The sequence below is a fragment of the Ictidomys tridecemlineatus genome, chromosome 4, assembly GCF_052094955.1.
Source record: "Ictidomys tridecemlineatus isolate mIctTri1 chromosome 4, mIctTri1.hap1, whole genome shotgun sequence".
Classification (NCBI taxonomy): domain Eukaryota; kingdom Metazoa; phylum Chordata; class Mammalia; order Rodentia; family Sciuridae; genus Ictidomys; species Ictidomys tridecemlineatus.
This window is the reverse complement of record NC_135480.1, coordinates 49373235-49399586: the sequence shown is the minus strand read 5'-3', so window position 1 is coordinate 49399586 and position 26352 is coordinate 49373235. Positions and strand designations below refer to the sequence as shown.

The window sequence follows — 26352 nt, the reverse complement described above, 5'->3', positions numbered from 1 at the left end:
GTTTTTTTTTTTTTTTTTGTCTTTATATGTTTTTCCTGATATGTTGGTTGGCTTCCATATGAATAAATTTAATTGGAATCTTTAAACTTTGAAATGTTGGCCCACGAATAAACTGTTTGGATACGCTGGTTTAGTATGCTATTCATTAACATTCCATATATGGCAGCTGTGATATCTTGTATATGCAAGCCTGTGACCTTTTTATATTACCTTTAAAATTTGTCTATGGTTAATGCCTAAAGAGTATGAGGTAATTGATATTGCAGGATAATCAGAAGCTGGGAAGGCAGGGAGGAGAAGGGAAGATAAGACCCTCCTGATATCCAGTCTGATCCCTAAGATGTCCTGTTGTTCTGAGAGCACATGCCTGCCTGTCGTGGATCCTTGTGGGAGAGCCGTCCCCTGGGTTCCAAGCAGGCATTTCCAAACCCTGTGTCCACTGCAGTCCTGCAGAAGGAGGCTGTCGGGGAATAGGCAGAGCAGCAGCCCTGCTCTGCTTCATGAAATATGAAAGCCTGTTTACTTAGTAACAATAACAATTTGAGAAGCTTCAGGCTGAGGAGTTTCTGTCTGACCACAGCCTGCTGGACCGTGAGGCCGGGGCAGTGAGGCCATTGATGGCCCTGTGAACCAGAAATTGGATTGTGAAGAAAGAAGGGTCGGTAATGAGACACGCATCCTGGACAGAGTGCTTCATCTGCCCTCATTCTCAGGTCGCTTGGACCACTTGTGCTTAGAAGTACAGCCCACCCACTTTCCTATCAGCAGTCTAAAGATTCACAATTTCTGCCCTTAAGTGTTTCTCGTATTGCAGATCAAGGCATCAAGTTAGAGTTCATCTGGAAGATGGTGACTTGCCATTTCTTTCCTCAGTTCCCATTAATCATTTTGTGGCTTTATTCTTTGTAATCTTAAGAATAGAGGGTCTAGAAATCAGTAATGGAGGAGGCATTGTGAACTTGTCCAAGCCTTTTTCTAGCACACGGTTTTCTTCCCTTGCTCACATATGTACACACACGATACTCAAAGAGTATTTCCTGTAATCTTGGACACTGAGGATTCTAACCCTATAGTGACTTAATCGCAGATTTTCAAGATAAATACCGTGGGCTCATCCTTCACAAATCTCATCCACATCTCAGAAATGTTGGTGTGAATACATCTCAGGATAAAGTTAATTTGGGGTGCAATGTAGCACACACTTTTAGATGTTGTTAAAACCTTACTTATTGAATAGATTAATCCCTTTCCCTTTAGCAGGATGACAAGAGGAAAGGATAAAGTTGAATGTGTAAAAGGCCGGGATGTAAGACCAGAGTGACAGAGGGAAGCTATTTACTGGGGTCTGACACTTACAGTTATAAATTTTCTGAAGCCAGGCATGTGTCTCTGGCTGAAAATGACAATTGAGAGATCCATCCATTGAATCTCTTAGCCCGGCATCCTCCAAACTCCCCTTTCAGGATAAGTGGGTCTGCAGCGAGCCTCTTGGTTCTCATTTCCAGGTAGCCCTGGCTGTGCTTATTATCCATCTGCAGGGTTACTTTAGATTTTAAACAAAAAAATTAATCCTTTTAATTTTCACATCTATATCATAGATAAAGGATTGATGCTATAAAATTAAATGAACAGAGCAGATCCACTACAAAAGGTAGGAAATCACGGGCATAGACATTTTAGTCCATTTGCAGAAAATTGCCTATTCTCCAATAGGTAGGTCAAGTGCAGAAAGAACCACTACTTGAGGTGAAATTTCCATTCCACACTTGGCTTTCTCTCTATTAGGATAGGCAGCCAAGAGCTGCCTAAATGTTAACATCTCCTGTCCTCACACTAGCATTTTTTTTGTTGTTGTTGTTGTGGCTAAATGTATTTAGATGTATTTGTTTATAAGGGAATGTACCCTCTTAGGTAAACATACTTTTAGAACCATTAGAGAATAAAATGTGTCTTTTTGTTTAGTAGATGAGGAAAATCTCAGGGTGTGAAATGACTTGTCTAGGTAACCCAGCCCATTTATGTCATTTCCCCAGCAGGTGCACCCTTCATCAGAGAGCATGTGGATGTGGTCAAAGTGATTGCCCACCTGCTTTTGAACTCTTGTTTTCATTAAGTACCTGGTGCAATGCTTCGTAATAAGAGAGTCAAACTTTAAACAAAAGCAAAACATCATGTTCTGCAGCTGGGTGACACACACACACACAGCAAAGATACTTTTCTTCTTTCCCACACTGACTGATTTCCCTGGTGCAAACAAGATGAGCTTTTGTGAAAATTTTCAAGAGCTTTTCAGTAAGCCAAGCAAAGGGAACCATCTCATGGAACCCTTAATAGAGAAGGGTTACGGAGATACAGAGAACTATTTTACACTTGGACCTGGACTTTCTATTTGTAAGTTTCCTCACCCAAGTATGCCAAACATCTTGTAGTTGGGCAAGAAGAATCCCTGTCACCAGCATAAACACAGACCACGCATGTCTGTGAGAGGCCCTGGGACCTTTTTTTGGAATAGATCCAAACCCACAGCTCTTTATTTATAGCTTGTCAGTCTTCAGAATTCACGTCAGTCAGGTGGAGAGAAGTTGTCCAGGTTGCTGTTTTCCAAGCTCCCCTAGCTTGGGCCCCAGAGGAGTTGCAGGGCATGTTGTGGGCTGAGGAAGGCTCCTGTGGTCACACCTGTGCCATTACCTCAGTTTCAGAAATCACTTTGAAAGCATTTGCAACTTCTTATAAGGGCTTAAGAGGCTTGGGGGCTAGAGTCCAAAGTGACTGATCCAAAGAGAAACCAACAAGTGTGGGTTGATGTCAAGGTGTTCTTGCCTCTGAATGGAGTAGGTATGACTGGATGGGCCAGGGAGCAGGTGAAGCCACAGGACATTTAAAAGTGGATTGACAGGCACTGACATCCATTTCTGTTGGGCCCAGTTCAGCTCTAGGGCATGTGCACCCTCCTAATCAGTTTATTATAAAATTTCATCAACTTCAAGACTTCCCCCCCTCTCCCGGTATTCTCACAATGTGAGATGTTTTAGGTGTTCTTTGTTGTTGTTGTTTGTTTGTTTTAACTTAAAAAAAAAAATACTCGAGGAAGCTGGCTTCAGGTGAGAGCATTTGGCGAGTTAGCAAATGGAGCTTTACCTGGAAGGATGCCATATGATGAAAAGAGATAACAGGCAACACTCTGAGTCACCGGGGTCCATTCCCACGGGGACTAGTAATCCTGCAAGCTTCCAGGGCTGCACAGTGTCATTTAGCTACAGCAGGTGCCATTGCAGATGTTCATAATGACCATGCACACTTCCAAAATGCTGTATTTGCAGCTTTTTGGTTTTTCAGTTGTGGGCCACAGAAATATATGAAATATAAAAATTCATGCAAGTGTTAGACTTTTCTTCTTCCTCTTTCCCCCCATCCCTCCTCTTTTCCAAGGATTAATATGAGCATTTTGAAAAATTCACGTGGTGTTCTTGGTGGTTATGGGGCAGAGTTGTGTCTATACCTTGGCAGTACCTAGTGGGTCTTTCTTGGAAGCCCCTAAAGTTGTTTAATTTTTGGTTTTTGTTTATTTGGTGCTGGGAATGGAACCCAGAGCCTCATACAAGCCAGGGAGGTGCTGTACCACCAAGCTACGTTGTTTTGTAGGCTCTGATTTCTTCAGTGTCCTCTTGGCCTTGCCTTTGGCTCCGCAGTGTGTTTATTCCTCACCTCTGGTGAGATATGTAAACATGGAAGCCGCCTCTCAGCTGGCACTCAGCGTCTTAGCCTGCAGCTGCCCGGTGGACCATCCCTCACTGTGAATTCTGAACGGGCAGCTGTGGAGGGCACACCCTTGATTATGGTGTTTCCATTTTGTTTCTGCCTTAATGGCTTCTGGTACTGGTATATAGACCCTCTACCTACAGCCCGGAACCTTCACATGCTGACCTAGTGCAGCCCTGCCAGCAGCAGTGGGGGCCTGTCATACATCACGGTCTCACCATTGCTCCTTCTATCCTGGGGAAGCATAGGACCAGCATGAAGGAGTGGGGGGAAGTTTTTTGATTGTTGTTGGGCACTCTTGTTGGTGATGGATTTTCTAGAGAGCCATATAGATCATACATTTCTCCTAAGATATGGTGAGGGGTGGGAATGCCAATGCTCCTCTACGTTTTATTGTATCCAAGAATTGTGTTTGTGTACATATATATTTTTTACTGAAGAAGAAAAATAATCCTGCCTTTGTACGCAATCCTTTTAACAAATTGTTTATTGTTGTATCCAGGTAACAAGCATGGTAAGTATTTTCACCAAACTGAGTATTCTGTATTTTAGCTGTGCTTGGCAGACTTTTTTTTTTTTTTTGGCTAGCTTTGTGTTACCAGTCTTGGCTTTTCTAGAAAAACTCATTTGGGAAAAGGAGAAACCACCCACCTGTAGTGTCCCTTACCTCCTGAGCTTTTGTAAGAAGCCATGTAGCCTTAGACCCACGGCGGGGATACTCGAGAAAGCATGCGCCCCGCCAGCATGCTGCTTGGCTGGTCCCCCTTGTCCACCCCGCTGCTTCTGAACTATCCCCACCAGGTGTCTGCCAGGGCTCCCCGGCCTCGCATGACCCCAGCAGCTCCTGGGACTGTGGCCCTGTGACAGCCGGCACACACACAGGCTCTCCACGCTCTCTGGATGATCCTGCCCCCAGTTTATGGCACATTTCTTCTCTGCTCCCCTCATCTGTGTACTTAAAAGCAGGGCCTCTCCCACTGGACTCCCCTCTGTGTTAAGTAATTGGAGAAATCTCCTTCTGGAAGCTGAAAAAATAAATACATTGTCTACTCTTCTCAAAGGCTTCCCCGTTCTGTTAGAAAATGGATTCAGATTTAAAAAAAAAACACACCTCTCCATTGGGTGTTTTCCGCGAGTGTTCAGCGTCACGTTAGTGGAGCGTGTTCCAGCCTCCTGGCCGTGTTCATTTATCCATGCATGTCTGCTTTCTCGGCCTCTTTTGTGGCTCTGTATTTTAGTCCATGTGCTCATGGCTGTGGCTGTCTAACCTGCCTGGTAGCCGTGCATTCTGTATTAAAAGTCAGTGTGTCACTGTCACCTTCAAGGATCAGACCGCAAAGGACAAGGCCCTGCAGCACATGGCAGCCATGTCATCAGCCCAGATCGTCTCCGCCACTGCCATTCACAACAAGCTGGGGCTGCCTGGGATTCCACGCCCCACCTTCCCAGGGGCACCGGGGGTAAGTCAGCAGCCACGTCTGGGAAGGAGAGCTGCTCTGGACGCTGGGTGGGTGCGGGCCGGCCCCCTCCTCCTGGCACTTCTTACCAATTGGGTCAAATATAGAAAGGATAAAGACTTCCTTGTGGTGAACTGAGATGCTGGGTGTAAAGTGGTAAGAGAAAGGCAGGGAGGGAGAGCCGATAGGAAGGAGGAGTGGAGGAAGAGCAAAAGCAGGTGGGAAGCAGGAGGGGGAGAGAGGAAATCCTTAGTCCCTGCAGATGTGGAAGTAAGTATCACTTTTCTGGTGTAACCTGCCTCTTCTGCACTCTTTTTTCTGGCTCATGGTCCTGTCCCTGTGACCTCAGGGTTACTGTGTGAGCTCGTCCCAAAAGGGACAACATATTCCCTTGGTCTTTTCATTTCGACACCTACCAAGGGCTGAGAAGCATTATGTCATAATCTCGTTGTACCTTACAGTCATAAAAGCCTCTTGCTGTCATTGCCATTTTACAGATGAGAAAGCTGAGGTTGCTAAGTAGCAAGACAAGAGCTAGGTCACAGGCAGATGCACAGTTATGCCTTTTCCCTTTATCTCATGATGCCTTGGGCTGGGGAATGGCAGGTGCAGAAGGCCTCAGGGACGCCGGCAGCAAAGCAGTTGCCCTGATTCTTCTCTGAGCTCCTGGCCCTCTTGTTGCAAGCTTGATCCACTGCTCCACCGGGCCTTGAGTGCTGGAAATCATGGAGGCAGAGTAGTACACAGGGAGTGCTTCAGAGCAGAGGGAGAGGAAGATTGGGTGCATGCATGGGCAAAGTGGTCCCATCCAGTGCTCTGTTGAGTGGCACAAGAGCTCTGAAGAGCAGCCACTTGTCCCCTTCCCTCAGAAGGATTTTTCAAGACAGAGGTGCTGGGGGAGTCCTGGGTGGCAGTTGAGGGACAGTGATGACCACATATGCACTTGGGGAGGTGATGCTGCTGCTGGTGGGTGACTGAACCTGCTGCCCTTCAGCAGGGGCTGCAGTGTGTTTGCATCCTGTGAACTCGCGATCCTGAAGCCTTTGCCTTTTGTCTTCCAGTTCTGGCCTGGAATGATACAAACAGGGCAGCCAGGATCCTCCCAAGAGTAAGTTTCAAGAGGGCCACAGACAGCAGGGTTAGGGTTACCAGGGTACCTTTGGGCTTTGCAGAGAAAGGAGAGTAACTGCGATCCTTAGTCATGACCTCTCGGATTCAGAAGAAGTGTAAGCCCATCACTTCTGTGTGGAGGTCCTACAGATGGAATAGGAAGTGGGTTCCTGTCCCTTTATGGCTTTAGGAATAGGAAATGGGTCCTTGTCCCTTTGTGGCCTTGGAGGGCAGAGCATGGGCCTTCCTTGCCTGAAAGAGGGCAGCAGAGGTGATTCTGTAGCCCTTTCCACTCTGCTTGCCCAGTGGTAGTGCCTGTGTGGTGCATGTGTGTAGGGGGTGTCTGTCTAATAGAAAAATCCTGCAGATGCCTTGGGGGCAAGGGAAGCAGGCTCAGTCAACCAGAGGATAAGGGCAATTTGGGGCTAAAAGCTAGAGGCAAATCCAACCTGTGCATTAAGAGAACTTGACTGTTTGGCCTGAAGAAGGAGAGCCTGAAGCATGTCCTAAACCTTGCCTAGACACAGTGCCTGCTGACCTCTGTTTTTTTAGGGATGAAGAGAGGTTCAGAGACAGATGTCACAGTGCACAAGAGTCAGGCTGACGTCTGTCCAGCAGGTGCCACTGAACTGGCACAAGGCCTGGTGGTTGGATCCTCAGCAGGCTCCCCGCAGGCAGGGACTAGAGTTGGGGGGTCCCCATTGGGAGGCCAAGGCCAGGCCTGGGTAGGGGCCACTGCTGCTTCCATGATTTCTGATTCTTGGCACCCGTTTGTCCCCAGCGTCAAGCCCTTCGTGCAGCAGGCCTACCCCATCCAGCCAGCGGTCACGGCCCCCATTCCAGGTGAGTCTCCCCGTTCTCCCTCCTGGGGGAGTCAGTAGCCTCCACAACCAATGGCCAGGCCTGTTCTCAAGAGGGGTGATGCTCTTCTTTGTCACTGCTGTAGGTTTCCTGTCACCCGTGGAAATTTGCCTGCCCCTTGCATTCCCACCTCCTGTAGGGTAGGGGTCAGAATGGAGTTCGGGAGGGTCACAGAGGAGTCCCCGGCCTAGTCCCGAATAGCTTCAGTCATCTCCCAAGAGCACTTCAGATGGGTTTGTGAAAAACAGGAAGCCTGACCACTTTCACTGAAGATGCTAGCTCACCCTCAGGTGAGGACGTTGATGCCCGTCCCTCCTCACCACGAACTGGCTGTGTTGGGCCGTCCACATCCTCAGCACAGATAGTTTTCCTTGCCCTTTCTTAGATAACATAGATTTCAATTTCTGCTGCACTTTTTGTGAAGGAGCGCTTGCACAGAAACCAAAAGTAGTAAACAAATCTGGTTGGCCCCCTCTCTACCCCGCTGCCACCACCACCCACCACCGTGTGCACCTAGTTGAGAAGTACTTGTGGTGTGGTACAAAAATCATTGCTCAACACCATAGATGCCCCACACCAAAAATGTATCCACACATTGTCCTCTGCTCCAACACTGCGGGGCACCCCGAGGGAAGATTCTAAAGTGCTGGCCACCACAGTCTTAACAAAGAAGATGGGGGGGTGGGATTGTGGCTCAGTGGTAGAGCACTTGCATAGCACGTGTGAGGCACGGGGTTCGATCCTCAGCACCCCATTAAAGTGAGTAGATAAAGTAAAGGTATTTTGTCCATCTACAACTAAAAAAAAAAAAAAAAATTAAAAAAAAAAAGATGGGTAAACAAAAGAAGTGCACAGCACAGCCTGTCTCCCAGGATGATGTCTTTGAAAACATTCCCTTGGAATTGTCAGCCATTTTTAGCTTGGTCTCTAGCTGGGCCCCTTTATCCAGGATTTGAAGTCCTTCTGCCACAGTCCTTAACCCCTTCGCTAAATGTGGCTTCTTGTGTTATGCTTGTCCAGCTGGTCACTGTCTATGAGAGCCTCAGCCAGAATGTCACCCCTGCCCAGCTGAGTTCTGCCCCCTAGACCCGGGTGGGAGGACACTCTCGGCCTTTCCTTCTAGATCACGTTTTGTGGAGTCCTGCCCCAGTACCATCCTGAGGCCAGGGGAAGCCAATGGCCAGGTGTAAAGGTGACCATTGGTCTTTCAGGGTTTGAGCCTACGTCAGCCCCAGCTCCCTCGGTCCCTGCCTGGCAAGGGCGTTCCATTGGCACAACCAAGCTTCGCCTGGTGGAATTCTCAGCTTTTCTTGAACAACAGCGAGACCCGGACTCGGTGAGTGCGCCCCAGAGGTGTGTCTTGATCCAGGACTTACTTGCGTCTCCATCTTGTTCATCTTCTCGCTTCTCTGTCTTTTGTCCTTCTCTTTCCCTGGTACCTGTCAGATTGATGCCCTGTGTGAAGCCGACTTGGAGCAGCCCAGCCACTTCCCCTCTAGGAGAAGGGCATTCCTCCTGGCAAGTGGTAGAACTCCAGAGCTGGGTGTTTATTGCTGCTTACACCATAGTTTTCTGGGGAATACTTAAGCTGAAAGGGACAGCCCTTTATAGGCTCTTGTGCCTAGTAAAATTTAACAACAGGGGACATTTATTGAGCCCTGCCATGTGGCTAGCACCGTGCGAAGGTATTTAGGTATTTGATCACATTTTATCTTGTAGAAGCACCGTGAGGGGAGAACCGCCTGGCACATGAGGAAACAGAAAGGCTGAGCAACTTCTCCAAAGTTACCTTGTTGAATCCGTGGGTCAAAGATTCAAACTCAAGTCTTTAAAAATTTCTCAAGTCCAAGTAGTCATTCTACACTACTTTTCCAAGGCTGTGTTTTCTCAAAATAGCAAGTTGCTATCTCCTGAAGGAAAAGTCACAAAGTGGTACTTTTGAACAGCTTCACATAGAATGCAGTGCATTTTAATATTGTAAATACCAGTACCACTGGCATCTGGACTCTATTTGTCATCTTTCTCTCCCCGCCCCATCTTGTACCCATCATCCCATCGTTTCCCATACATATGTGATCCTCCCTTCCTTTCCACCCCACGAGCCCTGTACCCTTTCTCCACACCCACTCCTTGGCTGTGCTTATAAGCCTTGCATCTGTGTGTGGGTGAGTCCAAAGCAGAAATCAAAGGAATCAGGAGTTTGTCTTTGGGATCCTCACCAATTCCTTTCTGCATTCTCCCTCTCCCCCTCCCACCCATCCCGGGGGCTACCAAAAGCATGTACGTCCCGGGCTCGCTGAGTGTTGCCAATGCTGCTGTCATTCTCTCAGGAAAATATGTCATGCAAGCAGTCACAGTCCGTGCTAAATAACCAGGATCCTGAGCAATTGGAAGGGCCTTCCAGGAAAGTTTGTGTTCTAGCTAGGTGGGAAGGCTCCCATGGGTGGGTGCGTAGGGATCTGCTGTGGACCAGAGGGACTTGGCAGCCATCACCAGAGCAGGGACAGGACAAACCCATGTGTGGCCCACTGATGTCCCCATCCATGAATCCTGAACCCTAATCGTTGGTGGAAAAATAGAATTGCTTCTATGTTAGGGGAAAAATAAGGGGAAAGATGTAAAGTAGGTCATTGAGCCCATCAGGGAAGTGGGACCAGGGTCAGAAGAAGTGGTGCTGGGGGTTAAAATCCATGTACATGGGGGCTTTAAAATAAATCAAAAGAATGGTAACCCTCATGGCCTAGGCTTCCTCTTCTTGGCTCTTTGATGGAAGGCTGGGCTTTGGCCCTCTTTGACTGCTAGGACGCATGTTTGTGTGACTCCCTGGTGTTTACTTGGTGCTTCGTCTTCCATCCTTGCCTTCTGCCCTCACAGCCCCCCATGAGGTAGGTTCTGTTGGCTTCGTTTTACAGATAGAAACTGAGGCCCCAAACACAGCCTTCCTATTTAGAAAGTCTCTTAAATTTCCTGTTCAGTTCAAATATTGCCTCTCCAAGCAAATCTCTCTCTCTCTCTCTCTCTCTCTCTCTCTCTCTCTCTCTCCCTCTCCCTCCCTCCCTCCCTCTCCCTCTCCCTCCCTCCCTCCCTCTCCCTCTCCTCCTCCCCCCTCCCTCTTTCTGCATATGGTCATTTATGTTTTTTAAGGACAGTGTTCTAAGGTGCTTGGAAGTAAAAGCCCCAAGATGATTTTACCCCTGGTATCACCATCAAAAATATATATATATATATTCTTTTAATTAGAGGAGAATCTGGTAACCCCCTTCTTTTTGCTACGTTCTCCAGTTGTGGATCTTGTTTTTGTTCCTAGTTGTGATGTTGGCCTTGACATTTTTGAACCGCTGACAGATTCCTTCAGTCTATTCTATCCAAATTCACATGCATCTACAAGGAGAAGGGGCTGCAGAGAAGAGGGGCCACTACCACTCAGAGAGCCACAGCCTGTGCCCTGGTGGGCTGTAGTGCCTGGTGCGAGACAGACAGTTACATGGGAGAGCTCTGTGACATTTGGTGGCTGCTAGGAAGGCAGGGTACTAAATGCCTGAGTGAGGGACAGACCAGGCCTGCTAGAGGATGTGACCCTCAAGCTGAGAGGTGGAGGATTGGACAAGGAAAGAATAAGGCACCAGAACATTATAGAGATGATGAATCTGAAGTATTTAAAGCAATAAATGAAATTGGTGACTATTTTAATAATTCCAGAGCTCACCAAATTTCAGTGTCCAGAAATACATATTTTATGCATGTTCAGAATGACGTCTACCAATCTGAATGTTGAAACTAGATTTAGAATTTTTGTTTAGTTAAAAAAGAAAAAAGTTGGTTAGATATTTAGGTCCCCAACAAGTGATTTCAAAGGTACTTAAATAAATGGAAGGGCTGGTGTGAGTCAACACCCTTGGGCCCCTTGAGGAAATAATTATTCTATTTATGAGTTGGGAGCCAGGAGAGATTGGAGCCTTTTGAACTACTACTTGCCAACCAGTGTATCAGGCACTGGGGATCCAGCAGCGATGGAAACTAAATTCTTACTGTCTGGAGCCCACACTGTTAGAGAAGGCAAACCACCATGCAAAAAGTACATGTGTAGACCTTCATGGGGTCTGCCTCCATGGGGCATGCCAGAACCCACAGGTACTCCAGTCCCCTGTGTAAAATGGAAGAGGATATGCATATAACTGACGTGCGTCTCCTGTACTCTAAATCATCTCTAGGCCATTTATATTATCTAATACCTGTCAGTGCTATCTAAGTAGCTCTTTAATTGTTAAGGAATGATGACAAGAAAAAAAAAATTGTTCATGCCAGGACAGATATTTTATTGTTTGGGGGTTGTATTTTCAATCTGCAGTTGGTTGAATTGAGGATGTAGAACCCATGGATACAGAGAGCCAACCAAGTAATGGTGATTGCTAATATGAGATAACAGACCTTCCTTGAATTAGAAATCTTTGAAAACAGTGATACCATCTAATACATGTGTTGATATTTATGATTTGTATTATGATACTAAATTATATCAAATATTACCAATCAAAACCATCATACTACAACCTTAATCTACAGCCTTAATCTCAGTTGTGGATATCGCTTTGATGATATGAGCACTTATTTTGCAGTTGAACACAAATGAGTTAAAAGTATGCGAATGAGTACAGGACAGGTCAGAAACAGGGTATGTCTTTGGTTTTAGTGGAAATATGAGAGCCTGAAGGGGGTTCTACTGCTAGAAGAAAGTAGTGGTTGGTTGACTAATTGAAATGAGGAAGAATTATCAAAATTATTGAAAGCTTTTGACACATTCTCAGGCACCAGTCTCGCATCATATAATGCATTCTTGACTTAGCATATCTCTAGTGCTCTTACAGTAACGGCATAGTACCTCAGGACCAAGGCTGTGCTAAAATGCTGATGTGTGGATGCTTTCTTTGGCTTTGAGATTTTTTTGTGACTCCCTGGACATTCGTTTACTATATTTTTGTTCCATTAATAGGAAAATTAAAGCCATCTAAAATATTCAGCTGGTATGTTTTTTTTTTAAAGTTGGATATGCTATAGTTAAAATTTAGGAATCAATATTAAGCTATTGATTTGATAAGGAAGACAAAAAAGTGACTAATAAATGAAAGGACGCTGAACAATCTAAACTTCACTTTTGGATTCTCTAAATCCAGGCAGACACATATATACATTACACATTTCTTCTCTATTTCTTGTTGGTGGCCTAAGCTCATTGGGATCATGGAGTTACTAGGTTGTTTTGTTTTCAGTTGTGTAAGTGGAAGAAAGATTGTAGGTATTGTGGGCAACAAAGAAAGAAGCCGGGAGCAGTGAGTCTTGTAATGCTTGTCACACTCTCTGTGAGGGACTAGTTCTGTTCCCTTCTACAGAAAAGCTTGGAGAGATTGCTGTCTTGGAGCTAGTGGCAGTCAGCTCAAAGCCAGTGTCCTTTATGATCTCCAAGAGAAGACACAACTGCATACCCACGTCCTAGGTGTGAAGCAAAGCCAAGAACCTAGCTTGCTTCCTCCTCCGCCTAGGACTGCTGCCCTTGGAGCCAGCATTTCTTGAAACTCATGTCTTTGACTGATTGCATACTTCATTATTGCTATCACTAAAGACTTCACGATCCTGTTACTTCTAGCAGTGTTAATACTGGTACTGGAACCCAGGAGTGGTGTTAGCCAACAGCTTTTAAATGTTGTTTGTGTGTGCCAATGCTATGCATTATCTCATTTAATCCTTATGAATTAGCTTGCCCGGTATCAGACAGCCATCTGATAATTGGAAATGGGATTCAGATCCAGGCCTGTCTTCTGACTCCACGTCCTGAGATTGTGACTGCAAGGCTGTTTGGTCCATTTGTATCTGAGGAGTGGCCTGTTTTTGTCACCCAAGGCTATAAGAAGCTAATGGAAGAATAATCAGGGGATGCTCGCCCCCTGCTGGTTCCGTGTCGTGTGTGCACCAGAAGGCCACTGCCTCCCCAAGTTGGTGTTGTTTTTGTTGGTAGAGAACCAGCAAGTCAGTCCCTCTGTTACCTTTGGCTCCAGTAGAAGCTAAGAGAAAAACAGCAGAGGGTGAAGAAAGGAAGGAAGAGTCTAAAAAACAAGGACTATTTTAGAAGTGGTTAGTAATGCTTGAAAATATACTTTGTACATGATTTTAATGTTGCCTATCAAAGGAACGTCAAGTGCTAAGTGCGGGATCCTCCACCCAGGGGTGGGTTATTTAAAAAGGCTTGGCCTGATATCAAGGCCCAGCTCTGGAGACAGTTGGGCAGCTGCTTCTTTATACACACACAAACTCATCTTGGGAAGCTAGCTGTAAGCTGCATCCTGTATGTGTCTGGAGAGCGGTTTTGCTGATAAAGCTTAGATGATTCCTCAACCCCCACCCTCTCCCAACCCCGGGGCCTGGCGGGCTCCTTTAGCCCCTTGGTGCAGCCGCATCCTGCCCCACGGCGTGCAGCTCAGTCGGTTCACACTTTGCAGGCAATAGCCTGGATGATTGATGCCTCCTGTGGTCCGGATGCTAGAATGAACAAGAGCAGGAGCAGGAAAGGAGCACGGGAGGGGTTTGCTTAGGTAGGAGTTATGTAACAGGAGAAGGGGAAACTTTGGAAGGGAGAACAAGAGGGAAAGGTGAGGATATGCAGACTGTGAAGAAGGGAGGTTTTCTGTGATGTGGTTCAGAAAACCCTGACCAGGAAAGGCGCTCCATAGCACAGTGGGAAGCCCCTGGGTGTCTTCCAGCAGTGGAGATCACGGGCACCTGCTGAGCCGCATGGTGAGCTGGCTGCCAAGCCCTCTGCTGTGAGTACAGGAACCATGGCTCAGGAACACTAAGTAATTTTGTCAAGGACCACTGCCGGGAGTGGTGGCCATGACAGCTTTGGCTCCACTGTGTATGTACCCTTAACCACTTCACTCAGCTTTTGAAGAAACGATGACACCGTGCAAGAGTGAAACGGCTACCTCCAAGTATGAGCTCCCCTGCAGGGTTGGCTGTCACAGGCCCTTCACGTTGGAGGGAGCTGGGCTGAGCTTTCTCTGGGTTGCTTTTCCAACCTGCTAGTTTCTCGGTTTCTTCTCAAAGCCCGGGGCAAGGAGCAAGAGAAGCAAACTGTTCCCACCTGTATTCTGGAACTTCCATCATGCTGTTGTGGCATCCTCCCCTTGTAGAAGGAGAGGGCTGATGTTTGATTTGTACCAGCTATGTGGTACCTTGGGTTCCTGGGGCAAATGACTTTGCACCTTGCCTTCAATTTCCAGTCTGTGAAGTGGACATAATAGGTTCTCTCTCACTTTTTTTTTTCCTGTGGTGATTACACTTAATAACACATCTGAACACTCTTGAGTACTCCACAAATGGCTTTTGAACTTATAGTAATATATTGGGAGATCAGGCTAAAAACCTGAATGGGGAACAGGCCTGGGAACTGTGGTTACCAGATAGTTTGGAGTCTGTTGAAATTCAGGTTGGATCCAGAATTTTTTTTATATAAATAAATTTTTCGTATAGTTAAATTTACATGGTCAAAAACCTCCAAGCATAAAAGAACAGGAAACTTCCCTTTCTTCTAGTTTCTGTCCCACATCCAAGAAAATAATCATTACTACTACTTTCTTAAGAATATTTCTAGGTGCTTCTAGAATATGAATATATATTCTCCACCTACTTCCCTGTTTAAAAGAGGCTGTGATCTAGCATATGCTTCAGGAGAGGGCAGCTATAGCATTGAGAGGACGGGTTCGAGAAACAGAAGTGATGTTGCTGGTTCAGGCAATTGGTGACAAGGACCCAAAAGGCCTTGGGGATTAATGAGCTGTGAGAGATGGGAGTGGAGGACTGAGATTTTGAGGCTGAGTTTGCTGATATAAGCTGAAGAGTCATGGAATAGAGGAGGAGGCAGGATTGCTAGGAATCGCCCAGGTGATAATGCACTTTCTTCCCGAACGTGATAAAGGTGTTGAAATTGGTATTGGAAACAAACTCGGAGAGTTTATAACGTAGCCCAGGTCCCAGTTACTGCACAGCAGCGTTGGCTGTTTGAACTTTGAATCAAAAGCCAGTGGCTTACAGGAATTTTAGGGAAAGTGAAAGCAATAACCACGAAGGGAGGGCTTGTCATTCCCACGCACGGATCATCTCAGTGTGGGAAAGTGACACTGATCACCCCCCACCCCCGCACGACCACCACCACCACCTGGGGAAGTGAGGAGGCGGACTGTAAGTCTCACCGTTGAACATTTGGAGTGAGAGGAAAGTCGGGGCGCTTGATTTGGGCTCCAAGAGAGAAGTGAATTCCTGAAGGTGGCCTCGGATTGTTACAGCACCTCAGACAGGAGGCAAGGAGTTCTTTCTCCTGCCGCCTCTGGCCCCTTATCTTTATTACTAAGAGGCTGGAACAGGCCAGAAGCCTGGGGCTGCTGGGATGTGGGGGTGGGAGCCAGCAGTCCTCATGGCCGTCCTCATGGCCGAAGGAACCTAGGTTCTCCCCCCGTGGGGAACTGCAGGCCTCTGGCTGAGACTGCTCTGAAGTTCTGCAGATACTTCCTGCAGATAACCTTACTCCTTCCCATAAAGCAGTCCATCAGATGATTTAATGAGCCCAAGGATGGTTTAATTCTCATATCTTTATAGCTCCTTTCGAAGGCCTATTTTACCAGGTGGACTAACATTCCTTTGTCAGGCCTCAGATCTTGACTTTGGTTTGGAAGATGTGAACCAGTGCAGCTCGATGGAAATGCAGCATCGATGAGCTCTGCACAGGGAAGCAGGGGTGGCGGTGTATGAGAATTAGGTTGGAGAAGATCAGAAGCAGGGTTTCAATTCCAGATTGCCAGGAAGAGCCCTGCCTCTTCCTGGACAGGCTGGAGAAGGGCGAGGGTCACTTGGGAAGCTTTTGAACAGTGGCTTCTTCCTGGAATGGGGGGATCTGGGCAGTTCCCATTTCTGGTCCTTGGTTTGGCAGCCTCTTTCTCTCCCTCCATTCAGTGTTTGCCTGTGGCTTTTATAAGCGTCAACAGCACCCCAGCACCTGTGCAGCTCTCCAGGGCCTGCGTGGAACTTTCACATATGTTTCACATATGTTTCACCTTATGTTGGCCCCTAGAGATGGACAGACCAGGTGCCTCCCTGTGTTGAGATGAAGAAGCCAAAGCCCAGAAAGGTTAACCAACTTGCCCCAGGCCACATAGCTCAAAAATAGCAGAGCCTGGATTCTAACTCGAGTGTCATTAATGGGTCCATCACATGCATAGAATAAATGGTCGGAAAGTACATTTGGCATTCCATGCTCCTGGAGGAAGGCTGCAGCTGGTTTCAGGGTTGGCTCAGTCGTTGGGCCTCTCCCAGGGTTTTCCTCTTATGTTCCAGCAAGCTCTGTCTTCCACTAGGACATGGGAGGTTGAGAGCCTTCCCAGGATGGAGGTGATGGTGAGGCAAGGCCTGGGCCCCTGGCCCCCGGCCCCCGGCCCCCTGCAGTGCTGAGCTGCCCTGTGAGCTCATCTGCACTCAGCGCACACACACCCTCCCGTGGCAACAGCCGAACTGCTGGGTGGTTTATTCTCAGTGTCTCTGAACAGGTCTGGGAACTTACCCTCTTTCTTCATTAGCCTTTGGGGATGAGGCAATTGAAAGCATCTGGAAATACGGGTTTTATAGACATTTGACGGAGCCCCAGCCAGGCCTCCATCTGCTTTCCTTGGCAGGTCAGTTCCCCACCCGCCTGCCTTCCCAGTGGCCGTTCCACACTCAGCCGGGAGGGCCTTCTTCCCTGCACTTCTCCCTCCTAAGAAAACAGCAGCCCCTCTGTGGATATGATGGTGGAAATGGGAAGTTGGGAAGGTGAATCACTGCGTGAGATTCTGGAAGTGTTTCCAGTGATGTTTCTCTTCTGGGAAGAGCACAGGCCAAGAGATGCACCAGCATGCGGGGTGGGGTGGCCAGGACAGGACTGATGCCCTGAGCAGTTAGCAGAGGAGAGGATGCTCACTGCAGATTCACTTCCTCCCTAGTAGGAGCAGAGTACAGCCTCTCCACCCCCATCCGGAGATGTGTGTGCAAGTCACTTTCTTGGGTTGGCTCCATGGCCATTCCTTGTTCCTGCAGGGCTGGGGGGGGCCATCAAAGTCTGCCCTGGGGATGGCCAGACCCACAGTCCAGTGGGAACGTGACAAGATGCAAATGTAAGTGATTTGTCCTTGTTCTGTTCCAACCTGTACATTAGCATCCCTTGACGTGAGTTATTTGTCTTGGTTTCTTTAAATTCTTAAGTGGATTATAATTTTTTTCTCTTGGTATTATTTGACAACAGTCATTTTTCAAGGTTTTACTACGTTCTTCGAATAGTTGGAATTTTTGGGACAAGTTTAGGAGAAGGCTGCCACCTTCAGGCCAGTACACTGCACCGGCATATTGTAAGACAGATTTGTAGGGCTCTTCTTAACTTTTCTACAAAAATGGAACTGCCTCATCAGAAGTCTCTAGAATAGATTAGCAGTACTTTAAAAAAAAAAAAAAAAAAAAAAGTACACGCGGGCACGACAGAGAGAGAGGAAGAAAATAAATCCCCAGTGACCATTTTTGTAAGATCTGTTCTGGTTTGTCTCATCTGCAGTGACGGGCAACCTCCCATCCCACTTTTGAGTAAGTTGCCGGGTGCAGCTGAGAAGGGACCTCAGTATGCAGAGATTTGGAGAAGGCACTGGGTGTCCAAGGGAGGTGCAGGGGCCAGCTCAGAGGCCTCCCCGCTCAGCCACCCTGCATTCCAGTGCTCACAGTATTATCTGAACAGTAGGAATCACCCTTTATTTCTGCTTTAAGTTTAGTATTTCCATTTTGTAGCTGTCAAAGGGACAGCACTAATTTCAAATTTTCTCATCTTAAAAAAAAATGATTTCAAGGGCAAATAACAATAGTGACAAACTATGTGTTAGGCATATTGTTACATAGGGAGCATGAAGAAAGGGACCTGAAGAATAGCTTCAGGGAAATAGGAAGGACCTTTCCTCAACTCCCAGGGAATCTAGATAACCCATTCACCGTTATCATTGTTTGCAACTGCTGTGAAGAATAACCGGAGAGATGACAGCTGTAGAAGGAGATAGTGGGCATTTCCCAAAGTCCTAATAGAAATCTGTGAGCCTAGGTGTCAGGTGCGGCCATAGTCCCAGGTGGTTTTGTTGCAGGTGGGGTTTTGCCAGTATAGCATCTGTCTTTGGGAGGCTCTACATGCACCCAGGTGCCCTAGCTCCTGCTCAGCTGCCTGGAGACCTTGAACTGTATGAAAACTGACCCAAGTTACATTGCAGTCCAGGGAACTTGTGGCCAATATAGAATAAACATCCTGAAGTCATATTTTTGTTTCCTTTTATAGTTTGTACCCTTCCTTAAAACTCCATGTTGTATCAAAATAGGTTTTGATTGATTAGTTATTTAAGAAAGTAACACCTGCACATCATGTAGAAGCCAGGTTGAACTACGGGGCCCATAAGAAAAATCAGCGGTCTGCTGCCCTGCACCTTCTACCTCCCAGTTCCACTCCTTAGGGACAGCTATGCGTGGCCTTTTCCGCCACTTCTTGGTGCATCTACGTCCACGTGTGTAAATAATATATGAGATTTTTCATGTCTCATTCCATCAATTTTAGACAACCTCTATTGATGTCTAACTGTGGAAGACTAGAATTTAGCTCTCTCATTTGGCCTGCACCACCTACTCTCCACTCTTTCCCTCCACTCTCTTTCTCACTCTCCAAAAACTTTTGACTTAATTAATATTTAGTGTTTGTTACAAACCTGTGTACATTTTGCACACAGCACTGTGATATATTAGAACCACTTTCTTAATTAGAAAGTTTTTGGTTTTTCCTAAGTAAATCATTGCCTCCTCTTATTTGTTCAGGTTTTGCATACCCACATGAATTCACCCTTAAGGTTTCTTCCAGCACTCTAATACTCTCCAGATGATGGTGTCAATCAGGGAATCTTGCAGGTCCATTCTCCTTGGTGACCTCCCTCCAGGAGCCTTACCCTGTCCACTCTAGACTTGTTGCTGGACAGGTCAGTGTCCAGCTATTGACCTGGTTAGTTCCTCAACCTTTCTTCTGGGACCAGCCCTATCTCCATCTTTTTTTTTTTTTTATTTACTTTCACATCTTTTGGCTGCATGTTTTTCTTTAGCTGCTGAGAAAAGATGCTAGGAAGGTCAGTTTTTCTGAAACCTGATACGTCCAACAGTGGATTCTGCTCTCATGTCATGGGTAATTTGATTTTTACCTTCGACTTGTGAAACTTTATTCACATTTTCTAGGTGGATTCTGCATATGTTCTTTTTAATGAATAACACTGTACTGGAGAATAAAGTCACTTTTATAAAAAAGAGCAAGTAAATTTTACTTAAGTTATGTGATTTGCAGGAGAGGTGGAGATGACTTTCTTTAATGTCTGCTGCATCTTTGTAGGAATCTGTGAGAACACAGGTTTACATAGGCACCATATCATTCTGACTATGGAAGCAATGAGCTAGTTCCATATGATCACTTTGTTGAGTCTGAAGATGAACCTTGTGGTATTAGGACATGGATTTCCTATTATATGCCAACACAGTGCCTGGCATACAATAGATATAGGTGTGCTGGTGGCTTTACTAAACTCCATCAAAGAAATATGCAGAGAGGCCAGGTGCAATAGTGCATACCTGTAATCCCAGCTGCTGGGGAGGCTGAGGAAGGAGAATCATGAGTTCAGTGCCAGCCTCAGCAATGACAAGGCACTAAGTAACTCAGATAAAATAAGGCTGGGGATGTTGCTCAGCAGCCGGGTGCCCCTGAGTTCAATCCCTGGTACCAAAAAAAGAAAGAAAGAAAGAAAGAAAAGAAAAAGAAAAATGTGCAGAAAGAGTATCATTTCTGTTGCTGTTCTTGATACATTGATGACTAATTGTGCCTCTATTGAGTGCCTTTGAGACTTTTGAACATTAAATGAGTCAAAGTAACCTGTTTGAGATATTAAGAAAATCTAATTTTGGGCTTCGCCACATGTATTTCTGCTCACATATTGCCCCAGATAATTTTCTTAGGAGAGTGTTTGTTTTCTGCCCTATGTAATTGCCCAACCCTCTTTTGTGTGCCACCTATAGTTTTGGGTAAAAGTATGATAGATGGAGGAAAAAAATGAGATTTATTTGGGAAGAATGGAAGGAAGCAAGTGAAGGATCTAGCCTAACTTGATGCGGTGGTGCACACCTGTTTGACTTAGGAGGCTAAAGAAGGAGAATCAAAGTTGGAGGCCAGCCTTGGCAATTTAGTAAGGCCCTTCACAAGTTAAACCCTGTCTCAAAATAAAAAGGGCTGTAGAGTATCCCTGGTTTCAATCCCCAGTACCCTTCATACCCCCACCCACCCTCCCAAAAAAAAGAAAAGAAAAATCTAAATCTAGCCTTTTCCCCTCATAAGGCGAACTGGCAGAATAGGGAGTAGTGACATCCTCACCAAATCATTTTTAGAATTTTAATTTCATGAAAACTTAAACTTCAGTGTATCAGGTATATGCTTCTTTTGAGGCCTCTGGATTTGGGGACAAAAGTATCCCTGCCCTACTCAGGTTGAGTTAAGGGGAGAGTGAGTTCTGTTTGTTTCAGTATTGTGGTCTCCAGGACACCTTTAGTCCTTCGTATTCTTAGAAACAAAGTCACCTCTTGGCAGGAGTAAAGCCGTTCAGATGCCAGTGGTCCGGGTTTGGTTTCGAGTCACCGGCCTTGGAGAGGCAGTGCCTGATTTCCTTTGGCAAAGACATCCTGCCCTTTCTCAGTTCCTTTCAGCCACTTGGGCACAGAGGTAATGTCCTCAAAATAGAGAGCTTTGAGGACTCTTGTCTGATGCATCTGTGAATCATTATGTTTATCCTGAGTTCTAATTTAATTTCAGAGAATTTTGGGAACACTGTTCAGTCCCCCGCTCCCCTGACACTTGCTTCTCAAATGAACTTTCAGGAAATGTTGATTGAGCAGAATTAGCAGGGCTCGGGCATTTTCTTCTGACAGACAGTGTGGTTGATATTTGCAGCAAATGCAAGGGCTGGGGCGTTTACAGATCCAAGTTTTATTCTTGACTTCGGGACTATTTCCGGCTGTGTGACCTCAGGCAGCTCAGTTAATCTCTAAGCTTATATTTCCTCATCTGTAAAATGATTTTAATAAAATCCACCTACAGCATTGATGTGAGGCGAGGATAACCTGAGATCACCCACACGAAGAGCACACCGCTCTGGCCAGCCAGGGGGCACAGGTGCCTCCCCATCCTGTAGCACAGGTGAGAGGGCCCCACCCCAGCCAGGTCACGGGAGGCCATAATCAAGGACTTGAACTGTCACGGGGCTTCGCTACTTACTTCTAACTCTTGGCTTATTTGTGTTTATTTTTCTTCACTAGGCAGGAGGGATAGCTAATGGCAGGAAAGTTCTTTTGCTTCTACCCCAGGATCTAGTTAATCTCACATGATAATAACCATAAGGATAGTAATCTTAGCAGCTCCTATTTATTGAACACTTCGTGTCTGCCAGGCCCTCCGCCAGGCCCCTTCTGTGTGTTATTTGAGTTTTACAGGCATCTTATCCCCATTGTACACGGGAGAGAACTGAGATTTCAGGATCAGGCTGGCTCCAGGCCTTTCTATTTTGTTCTCAGCACCTGGTTTTCAGCCACACCTTCATGACCCCCGTTGAAGTGTGGTATAATTGACCTCCTGCGCCGTTGTCTTTGAGTCCAAACAGAGACATCTCAATGCAGAGCAAGAAGACTTCAAGTTTTAAAGCTGTTTAGCGTCAGCCCCCATCCCTGACTCAGCCTACGGTGACTGGCAGGGCAGGAGAGCTGGGAGTGTGGAGCTCAAGTGGAGAATCAGATTCAAGTCACTGTCCCCAAGCTCTGCTGTGCTCCATTCTGTCCCATGAACTGTCCCTACAGGAGGCAGCAGAACTGGTGGAAGTGGTGTCTCCCAGAACCAGGAGGTAGGGTTGGGAGCTAGTGTAAGCAGAGGTTATCAACCAGAGTTGGATGCATACACAGGTAGCCGGGTGTCTGGATAAGGAAGAAACAAAACGCCTTTGCCATCAGCACCTGGGGCACACACTCCACATTCATCATTTCACCTCTGATTGCCTTTGCACCACTGAAATGACTGTTTTCTGTTTTTAAATCCTTTTGCTCGCTAATGAGACTACATACAGCTCCTTAGTAGCTGTAATTGTGCCTCATTCTTTCTGCAGGTTGTGTGTGTGTGTGTGTGTGTGTGTGTGTGTGTGTGTGTGTGTATGCATGCTGGGGATTGAACCCAGGGCCTTGTGCATGCCCGGCAAGCTCTGTACCAACTGAACTATATCCCCAGCCCCTCTGTAGGGTTTTGTTTGCTTATGGTTAAAAAGATGAGGCAACATTTGAGAAATTCTGTACAACAAAGACCTGCATCCCCATGATCTCACACTCCTAATGTAACAGCCTTGGCTTTCTACTTTTTAAATTTCTTCCACTGCAGGCTCACTTTGTTCTTCCGGAGTGGTCTGTAGCTTCTCATCTACCCATAGGCCACCAGGCAACCAGTCCCTGTAGAGGGTCTGTGTAAGAGTTGGGTAGGCTTTCTCTTTTTTATTTACCTGGAATCTTTTAGGGTCTTGGAAGCTTTGATAGAACACTCTAGAGTTGATAGGAGAGGGCTTGACCCTCCCCTAGAAAATACCAGCTCAATCAAACTGTCCATATGTGGGACAGTGACTTGAGATGAGATGTCTGGCTTCCTGCCTTTTAACATCATGGCCAGAGATCCATGGCATGGTAGCAGGTTAGCACTTCCTTGGGCTGTGCTTGTAGGATTTTGTGGCCAATTGAGTTTGGGAAACTTTAGGTTATACACAGTTTTAAAATGTTTCTTTATGGTGGTACTTTTAATACATTAGTACTTTAATATATATATATTTCAACTCTCTAACAACCCAATGAGAGAGAGGTCGTCACTGCCCCTGTTTTAGAGACTAGGGAGGAACTTTCTGCTATCACAGCTAATTGGCAATGAAAACAAAGTTTTGTGCTTGTGTAGACTAAGTCTGGACCCTATGTTCTTTTTTATTTTTTGTACCAGGGATTGAATCCAGGGTTCTTCTACCACTGAGCTTTATCCTAGTCCTTTTTATTTATTTATTTTTTTATTTTGAGACAGGGTCTTCTAAGTTGCTAAGGCTGACCTTGAACTTATAATCCCTCCTGCCTCAGCCTCTGCAGTCACTGAGATCACAGGTGCATACCACCACACCCAGCCAGCATTGGTGATTTTTAAGTGCTCCTTGGGGACTGGGATGTGGCCTGGGTTGAAAACAGTTACCTTGACCACAAAGAAATATATGTAAACCATCATGTCTTAAACTAAAGTAAGGGAAGAAAGGGTGACCTTTGTGTGTTAAATGATACAACAGAGTCTGAGTTTTTTGTTTGTTTATGCACAAGTGACATAGATCCTGCCTTCTTGGGACCCTGACTTTACACTGATGACCATGTATTGACCAACCCTTATGCAAAAGTTTCAGGTGGGTTACTAAGGCGACTGATGACAAAGAGGCTCAGTGCTCTTACTCCTGCTAGAGGGAGGAAGTCTCCAGGCACCATGGCTTAGATCACATCCTACACGCTACTGCTTGGAGACCGGAGGCCAGAAGTGCATTCTGGGTGATGACATCATCTAACTATACACACATGTTTTTGTTGGGCTTACATTGTAAATAAATGGCTCCAAAAAGTGTCCCTGTCATCTTCAGCTGAGTCAAGTGAAACTGGTTGGTAGAAGTATTCCTTGCTTTGGTAGTTTGGCAGTTATGGTGTTGTTCATTACTATGTCTGCAAAAAAGTCTTTTTTAGGCACTTCAGGAAATATGACCTTGTCAATAAAAGCCAATGGCTGTGTTCACAGAGAACCTAGGCCATTTCAAGGCCTCATGCCCGAATTTCAAGATTGCCTCACTGTCCAATTCAAGACGTGTGAGCCCCTGCTTAATCCAAGGGTTTGTAATGGGAATGTCTCTGTTGGTTTCTTACAGTACAACAAACACCTCTTCGTGCACATTGGGCATGCCAACCATTCTTACAGTGACCCATTGCTTGAATCCGTGGACATTCGTCAGATTTATGACAAATTTCCAGAAAAGAAAGGTGGCTTAAAGGAACTATTTGGAAAGGGCCCTCAAAATGCCTTCTTCCTCGTAAAATTCTGGGTGAGTAAAGACATTGCTGTGATTTCTGTGGTTTGTGTCTAAATGGTCGCATCTTGGGTGTGCGTGCAGCGGGGCACCGTTGGCCATCGGCTCGCACTGACTGCGCCTCTGTCTGCTTCTGCAGAATTGCCAGGGGAGCACAGACTCGCCTCTGTAGGGCTGTCCTCCTGCGGGCATCTACTTGGGTTCGCCTGGAGGCATTTTCAGTCTCTTTTGAGGGGTGAGAGCCAGGCGGCCTCTTTGGCCTTCTGAGCTTACTCACTCAGTGACTCACAGATGGCTGGAGTCACAATGGAAAACATGGAGCACTGTTGCCTTTCTGTTTCTTCTCACCCCATTAAGCTAAGTGACCTGTAAATTTCACTGGAGCCCATGACCTGGAGCTGGGATGAAAATAAAGTTATGTGTATCAAGAACTTGTATCAGAGAAGGTACACACTGGCTTTGCACAGTAAATACTTTATTCATGCTTTCAAAAGGACCTGGGTGAATTCCCTTTACTGCAGGAGCTTTGCTGGTGTTCCACAGGCTCTGAGAGCGATTTTACTGTCCCTTTTGCACTAGTCAAGCTTGGACCAGAATAGGTAGAGATATAGGAGACCAAAAACCTGCTAGCACTGATTATAGCAGTTTATAATTCTTCATTCTTCACAAAAATAAAAAGGAAATCCTTTTAAATATCTGTGCCCCTTTATATGTCACTAAAGGCCCTAAATGACTGGGTTCCAGGGAGTGGTCTTTGGGTTCTGCCTGACCCCCTTTGCCTATCTGTCCTGCACCCCACCTTGTGCATGTCTGGGTGCACTTTGCTTTTTCCTATTCCTTCCTCTGTGAACAAGCCAGCTCCTCCCTTGTTAGAGCACTGTCCTTATTTAAGCAGAACATTGATTTTTCTTTTAGTCCCATTGCATTTTGTAGTTAATCAGTTCCCATGCTGGGTCATAATTATTTGGATGTGCATCCCTCTCCCATCTGGACTCCGACTGCCCCCAGGGACCTTATTCATAGCGTAGCCTCCATTTATTGAATGCCTGCTGTGTGCTAGGAGTTGCATTAAATGCTTTACATGCATTTCATCTAGTCCTCACAGTTTAAGTGGAATTTGCCTTGTGTCCAATTAAGAAAGGCGGCTCAGAGATGACAGGGGAAAGGCTTCCTGTAGGTGGGGACTCTGGCACTTGAAATCAGATCTGTCCAACTTTCATGCCCCTGCTCTGGTTCCTGGCTTCGTAGGCCTTTGTGGACCCTGGCCACAGAGATTGTCGACTTTATTCACTATTTCTAACACCAAGCAAATGCCCAGAAAATGTGGAACAAACGGGTGACTTAAAGAAGAATTCACATTTTAAAGCCTTTGGGGGAAGTTTGCATATTAAATTTAGTTTGTTTAGTCTATCCTTCCATGGCAACTGGATTTCAGTTTTTGTATGTCCATATTGAAACTTGGATAGAGGTGGCCTTTTCCTTATAATTAATGTTTATGGAATTGGTAATTCATGTGGACAACCTGAAAAAGGAGGAGCAGTTACTTTCCTTTTCTAAATCAGTGACTGCCTTCTAGTGATTGCAGTGGTGGTTAGAAATGAGTAATATGATAATATAGCAGTTTTCACAGGTTCACTGTTCCTCAGTATCCTTTTAATGGATCTACAAGGTCAAAATTGTTTTTATTAGAATACTAAGCCATGATTTGCCTTTTCTTCTCTGCTGACATTCACCCTGATGATACAAAAGCAATGATACAAAGGTACAAAAGCAATTACAGTGGCGGACCCCTGTAATCTCAGCAACTCCGGAGGGTGAGGCAGGGAGAATTGCAAGTTGGAGCCCAGCCTCAGCAACTCAGGAAGGCCCTAGTGAGACCCTGCCTCAAAATGAAAAAGGGCTGTGGATGTTTCCAGTGGTAA

General features: G+C 46.0%; 1 protein-coding gene across 9 annotated transcripts in view; it reads left to right on the top strand.

Moving 5' to 3' along the window:
- Tead1 (TEA domain transcription factor 1) overlaps window positions 1–26352 on the top strand; it is a 254028-nt gene that overhangs the window by 191731 nt on the left and 35945 nt on the right. For 5 of the 9 annotated variants that reach the window (XM_040284731.2, XM_021727347.3, XM_078046467.1 and 2 more), the window contains 6 exons: window positions 4262–4273; window positions 5085–5219; window positions 6278–6324; window positions 7108–7169; window positions 8399–8523; window positions 24272–24445. In XM_040284731.2, coding sequence (XP_040140665.1) covers window positions 4262–4273; window positions 5085–5219; window positions 6278–6324; window positions 7108–7169; window positions 8399–8523; window positions 24272–24445 — 555 coding nt within the window. The remainder of the gene's footprint in view (window positions 1–4261; window positions 4274–5084; window positions 5220–6277; window positions 6325–7107; window positions 7170–8398; window positions 8524–24271; window positions 24446–26352) is intronic. The other 4 variants (XM_078046466.1, XM_021727346.3, XM_078046470.1 and 1 more) reach the window with 1 other exon arrangement.